Below are 7,015 nucleotides of genomic sequence, written 5' to 3'. Positions count from 1 at the left end.
TTCACCGACAGCCAGGGCACCGGATAGTAAACCATTGCCGTGCGGATAGTAGACTACTGCCTTGCGGATAGTAAACCATTTGCCGTCCGGAAGCCGTGCGGGTAGTAGACTATGGCCATGCCGCATAGTAAATCATTACCGTGCAGATAGTAAACCATTGCCGTCCGGATAGTAAACCATTGCCGGTTCACCACTGGCCGCCAAGGCTTACCTCTGACAAGAGACTTCGAAATTCAGAGTCTATCGGCTATCGTACCCTCAACTTACCTATTCATTAAAATTAAGCCCTAGCTTACCTAAAATTACAAAACTCAAGAGCCCAATTCATTGGCCTTTCGGCACCCACCCCACCACCTACGTAATGCCTTGGGCTCCAACTTAGTAATAATAATATAAAACTTAAACCCTAAATCTATTAATGAGTATGTGTTACAACGTAGCCTTAACCTACCTATTCATTACATTACGGTCCTAGCTTACCTAAAATTACAAAACTCAAGAGCCCAATTCATTGGCCTTTCGGCACCCACCCCACCACCTACGTAATGCCTTGGGCTCCAACTTAATAATGATAATGTAAAACTTAACAATTAACCTACCTATCGATACACTTACAGCGTTTTAATTTACATTACAAGATTTTTCCTAGAATTACATTATTGCTCTTAACTACCTATGAAATTAAATTACTCTCTACCTTAGTAATAATAAATTAGAATGTGTAATGAAAATAAAATTACGCTCAAATACTAACATATGTGTTTATGTATGTATTTGTGTGTGTGTGTGTGTAATACGCTGGTGCGTGTAATGTGGGTGCAAGATAAAATAGAAGAGATAAACTTACGCTGCCTACCTATTCAACTACATTAGTGTTGGATGCTCCCTATCCATCCTACCTACAATTAAAATTAGGCCTATCTAACCTACCTATATAGCTACTTAATGTAATTGTGTATGCGAGTGTGTGCATGTGAGCATTCCTACTTAATGTTAAATTACAGAAAAAAAGAAGAAAACGTATCTCAGTCAGGCAGGTATTCTTTGCCACTGAATGAACGAACGTAACCTGACATCTTCCATGATGAACTCCTCTGGAAGCTTCAACCTGAATGAAATGAAAAAATCCTATTTAATTAATTAATTTAAATGAAAATAGAGAAACGAGCCGCGGTGAAATCGACCAGCCGGAAAAGCCAGCAAACTGGCAAAAAAGAAACCGTTAAGAAACCGTAAAGTCGAAAGTTAGGGTTAAGGTTGAACGTAGGGTGACATCACAACCATTCTGATCCTCCACGACGAACTCCTCTGGAAGCTATAACCTGAATGAATGAACCTGAATGAACCTAGATGAATTGACAAATCTTAATTATTTAATTAAATTAAATGAAAATAGAGAAACGCAAAGAAGCCGACCGGTCGGCAAAGAAAAGAACCTCAAAGAAAGGTATCTATATAGGATTTATGCTCTATATAACTCTATATAACTCTATATAACTCTATATAACTCTATATAACTCTATATAACTCTATATAACTCTATATAACTCTATATAACTCTATATAACTCTATATAACTCTATATAACTCTATATAACTCTATATAACTCTATATAACTCTATATAACTCTATATAACTCTATATAACTCTATATAACTCTATATAACTCTATATAACTCTATATAACTCTATATAACTCTATATAACTCTATATAACTCTATATAACTCTATATAACTCTATATAACTCTATATAACTCTATATAACTCTATATAACTCTATATAACTCTATATAACTCTATATAACTCTATATAACTCTATATAACTCTATATAACTCTATATAACTCTATATAACTCTATATAACTCTATATAACTCTATATAACTCTATATAACTCTATATAACTCTATATAACTCTATATAACTCTATATAACTCTATATAACTCTATATAACTCTATATAACTCTATATAACTCTATATAACTCTATATAACTCTATATAACTCTATATAACTCTATATAACTCTATATAACTCTATATAACTCTATATAACTCTATATAACTCTATATAACTCTATATAACTCTATATAACTCTATATAACTCTATATAACCATGCATACTACCACATTCAATCAATAAAAATCCCACTAAAACCAGGAACCACCGCGTACCTGCTGAATGTATGATGTGAAACAAAACAAAAAAAAAACACAAAACAAAAATCACACCACCAAGTAGAGCAAAAGAATAAGAGTCCCTAACCTACCTATGTAACTAAATTAACTTATGCCCTAGCCTACCTATATAATAAATTAATTTTTACCTCACCTACCTATGCTTCATTAACTTAACTCAAGACTCATGAAGAAAGAGAAAAAGGAGTAAAACAGAACATAAAATACTACCACACAAACAAACATGATGTATGTATGTATGTATGAGCAACCGCTAAAGAACCCACCTAAAATATAAAAAAATACAACATACAAACACACAAACCACAGACATGCAAGCTCTATATAACTCTATATAACTATATATAAAATAAAATTAAATAAAAATAAATAAATTAAAAAAATATAAATATAAAAAAATGAGATCAGGCACTCCGACTCGAGCGAGGCAGAAATGCCTGATCTGATTTCAACATTTTTTCAGCTCCTATTTATACTCGTTTCAACCATACATTTTTATCATTTCAATCATTCACATCAATAAAAAACTTATTTAATGTATGTACTACACTATTATACAGTCTTAACCAAAATGCTAACCGTACTAAATTGAAGTCATCGAACGAACGCCTTCGAAACTTTCTGGTTGGCAGTTGAATCTGCTATATTGCTTTTCATATAAACATAATGTAATATAATATAATTTAATTATTTGTATACATGGATTCCAGTCACTTTATATATACCTATATATAATAAAAATTCATTATAAAGCAACAGTAATCAGTGCTATATATGTAAGCACGTAGCTCAAATTTTTCGGGGAGAATTCAAAATTGTTTGAGACCACACCTTGCTTAACATCCAATTCCAAGCCGAGCCAAGCCAAGCTGAGCCAATATGCATAAATTCATTATAAAAAACAACAGTAGCCATTACCATATATGTACGCACGCAGTTCAAATTTTTCGGGGAGAATTCAAAATAGTTTAAGACCACACCTTGCTTAACATCCGATTCCAAGCCGAGCCAAGCCAAGCTGAGCCAATATGCATAGATTTATAAGCGCTTTTATATTAAAATTTTGCTCGCTTTTTAAACGAATATCCCAATATAACAAATTCTCCATCCTATTTTAACTTTCTTTGATGCTTTTTAATCAGTCAGGTCACAAAAATCATTAGTGATATCGCAATGAAATCAATTTGAAATTTTTTTTTAATTATTGATAAAATTTTTAAATTGTTGATAAAAATAACTAGTATATATAGTGTAGTAAAACGTTTAAAATTTTCTGAGAGAATTTAAAATAACTTGAGACTACACCATAACAAAATTGTACAATTTGAATGTGTAAATACAACATTATAAATGTATTATAACTATATGTCTATTTCTTTGTTTAGTTCTGCCTGTGTATATTTTGTCAAATTTATTTGATAGGAATTGAATATAACCTTTATACCGGCTGATTAACTACCATGATGTAAAATAACTACTGTTGACACCATTTCCTCCAACGATTTCGCAACGAATTGCCCATACCATATAATTAGAATAAACTCTTTCAATCAATGTTTAAATTTTTACATTGTCATTTATTCTTTCGTTTTTGTTTCTGTACAAATTTTCGTGTCAGATACAATAATTTAGTTTTTAAGTAAATTTTCATTTTCGTAGCTATACACAAACATGCCTACATCGCGGAAATAGCGCTTTATAAGCTAATTGATTGATTGATTGATTGAGGCTGTATTTAGTTCATTAGTTGCACCGTGGGTGGAGCTTATGAGTCTCTTTAAACTGTTGACTATAAATAAATATTTCTGGAAAAACCACTTTGCCGTCTCCGAGATTACCAAGAAACTGTCTGGATGGAAGAGCATCGACTTATTTAAAAAGAAAATGTTAAATTTGGCATCGGAGATGAGATGTGGTTTGGTGGTTTGTCCTCCGTTCAAAACTTCAAAGCATCACATTTTGGTGCAAGAAAGTAACTCATTGCCGATTGATTTAAAAGTCAACTCTGACATCTTTAGAATTTTAGAGCCAGCTTGAAACATCATTATTTCAACAAAACGAAGCTTAATTAGCGCCTCTGAAGATAGCTCAATAGAGGCGCTTTACGAATCTGCAATGCAATACAATGCAATGCGATCATGTAATTTGTGAAGAATGACAAAAACTGTATTTTGACAAAATATGTTTTATACTTTGTTTCGCTATTATTTAATAAATTTAAAATAAGTATCACAGTTTGCAACTGCCTTAGATTTGAGATTTGATAACTTTTAAATACATTGTAATTTTTAAGTGGTACTTTGAACCCTGTATCTAACAGTCTAACTCAGTAACTGTATGTTTTGAAATGAAAGCTTAAAATAAAATGTCATTTTCATTCATGTTTTAATTTGTTAGCTAGTCATTTTTATTTCATTATTTGATTTAGTTTTAATCAGTTCTGTTATTTACTTATTTTTTTCATTATCAGAAGAAGAAAATAGATTTTTTGACAAATTAAAAAATCTATTCTAAAGTCAACCAAAAAAATGAATGGTGATAATTATCCCAAGTTTAGACTGGATGCATCAAGGTTTGATCAAGTTGGTATCTAATTTTATTTTAAAAATTATTTTAATTTCATCAGCTTATAAAACATTTAATTTAATTGTTTTTCAAGTCTAACTTCAAAGGCCGCTTATTGCATTTTCTTAATGTGACTGACCCACGTACACTGTTCGTATCGAAGGTTATATACCATTCTTCTATATTACATTAATTACATATGATATATGCTATCAAGATCATATTGATACAAGTAGAAAAGACTACAAGAAAGCATTGACCTATTGGAATTATACAAAGGTGGCAAGTTACCAAAAGGAACAACAGATAAAGATTTATGGGAAGCCCAGAAAATTAAACAAGTTGGTATATAATATATTAATAATAGATTCTTGCATAAAAACGTAATGGATTAACATTATGAAATATATAAAATCTAACAAAAACTTATATTGAAAGGCTATAATTCACCCTGATACAAACCAAATTATCCCAATGCCATTCAGGATGTCAGGTTGGTTTTCATCATCAGATAATCAGATCTTTAAATTTTTGTAAACAGTGTTCATCTAAATTTGTGCAACAAATAGTGTAAATATATACTGTATTATATTTTTAAAATTTAGGTTTTGTTCCATTTGGTTCACCAATTGTAAGTTTTATTTCAATTTTTATAGCTTTTCGCATTGACACATCACAGCAGATTCTGTTTTTTCTTGTTTTGTTCAATTTCAGGTTGTTGGTCTGTTGCTGCCTAATCCAACTTTGAAACAAACTGTTTTCTGGCAATGGTTGAATCAGAGTCACAATGCATGCGTTAATTACTCCAACAGAAATGCCACAAAGGTTTATTTTTAATTAATTAATTGATTTATTTTTTATATTTTTGTCCTCGTAGAATTGAGCATGCTAATGAATGTTTGATCCTCAGCAAAGCACCGTCTCTAAATTCATCATTGGTTACGTTGGAGCTGTGACAAGTGCTGTTTCAATTGCTGTTAGTAGTTTAACACAGCACTCCTTGTTGAATTTAATGATTAATTTATTTAAATTTACTTGACTCTGAAACAAAGGTAGGCTTAAGTTTAATGATAAAGAAGACATCAGGTCTTACGCCTTCTATGAAGCTCATTGTTCAAAAGTTTGTTCCCTTCCCGGCTGTTGGTTCGTTGGTTATGTTTCAACAATAGACAAATTTTTACTATATATTTTAAGTAATATTTGCGATGTTTTTAAACTGAAGTTTGGTTGGTGAATATCATATTAAATAAACCGAATGAACTCGTGAAGCAACTGCCAGCACATGCAACGTTGTGCTGATGCGGAACAACGAACTTCACGATGGCATTGAGGTTTTTGATTCCCAAAACAAAGTTATTGGCACCTCGAAAGTTGCTGCTAGGCAGGTTTGGTTTAAAAGTTGTTTGATTGATTGGTGGTAGTTTTATATATTGGTAAAAGCTTATTTCTACGTAGATTTAAATTTTTGAACAGGCGTTAATCGACACTGCCATCACTAGAATGTTTCTTCCTGCTCCCCTTTTGCTCATTCCAGCTTTGGTTATGACCTTTGCTGAAAAGTGAAATTTTTTTCAGTTTTTCATTTTTAAAAATCATCTTAATTTATTTAGATAGCTTGATAACTCGTTCGTTCGTACAGGACCCAGCTATTAATTCGAAGACCTCGTCTCCATCTTCCTATCAATGCCTCAGTCACCACCTTATCATTTGCCTTGGCGCTGCCCATTGCCATCGCTCTTTTTCCGCAAATTTCTTCGGTAAACTAACTTTATTCGTTGATTAAAAGCCTTGAGAAATCAAATTGATGTCTCTTTACGATAAACTTGCAGATTTCAAAAAGTCAACTGGAAGATGAAATACAAAATTCAAGTAATGAAGAAATTTTGTTCTACAACAAGGGTCTCTAAAAGGTTTAGGCGCACAGCGTAATTCTTTCTTTTGGAACCTCTTGTCAATACCCGCGCTGAGCTGTGATGCTTTTTTTTCTTCTTTTATTACTATTTTGAATAGAATGATGAATTGTGCATGTCATAAAAAAGGATCGTGTCGTAACAATTTTAATCGTAGTGTTTGTACTTACGCGAAAAAATCTACTAAAAATTGAAGTAATAAGCAAAAAAGCTAGTAGCTAGTAATTTTTTGATCGATTCATGTAGTACTCAATCTTTTGAGCATGAAAATGTAAAATTTGGTAATAAAAATACCGACGGTTTTGATATATATGTATCTGAATCGACAGAATAGTTAT

The 7,015-nt window shown here is 31.7% G+C and overlaps 1 protein-coding gene across 1 annotated transcript; it reads left to right on the top strand.

Annotated features, from left to right (window-relative positions):
- The first annotated feature begins 4,045 nt into the window (after positions 1 to 4,045).
- On the top strand, positions 4,046 to 6,825 carry HELRODRAFT_99850 (hypothetical protein). The gene is made up of 12 exons (XM_009019851.1): positions 4,046 to 4,784; positions 4,862 to 4,930; positions 5,004 to 5,108; positions 5,206 to 5,260; positions 5,373 to 5,398; positions 5,482 to 5,592; positions 5,678 to 5,743; positions 5,820 to 5,910; positions 6,037 to 6,152; positions 6,241 to 6,326; positions 6,407 to 6,524; positions 6,597 to 6,825. Exons 1-12 carry the CDS (start codon positions 4,731 to 4,733, stop codon positions 6,672 to 6,674), a joined length of 975 nt encoding a protein of 324 aa, XP_009018099.1. The 5' UTR covers positions 4,046 to 4,730; the 3' UTR covers positions 6,675 to 6,825.
- The last annotated feature ends 190 nt before the right edge of the window (positions 6,826 to 7,015 follow it).

The sequence above is a fragment of the Helobdella robusta genome, assembly GCF_000326865.2.
Source record: "Helobdella robusta unplaced genomic scaffold HELROscaffold_26, whole genome shotgun sequence".
NCBI classification, from domain to species: domain Eukaryota; kingdom Metazoa; phylum Annelida; class Clitellata; order Rhynchobdellida; family Glossiphoniidae; genus Helobdella; species Helobdella robusta.
This window is presented reverse-complemented; position numbering and strand designations above follow the sequence as displayed.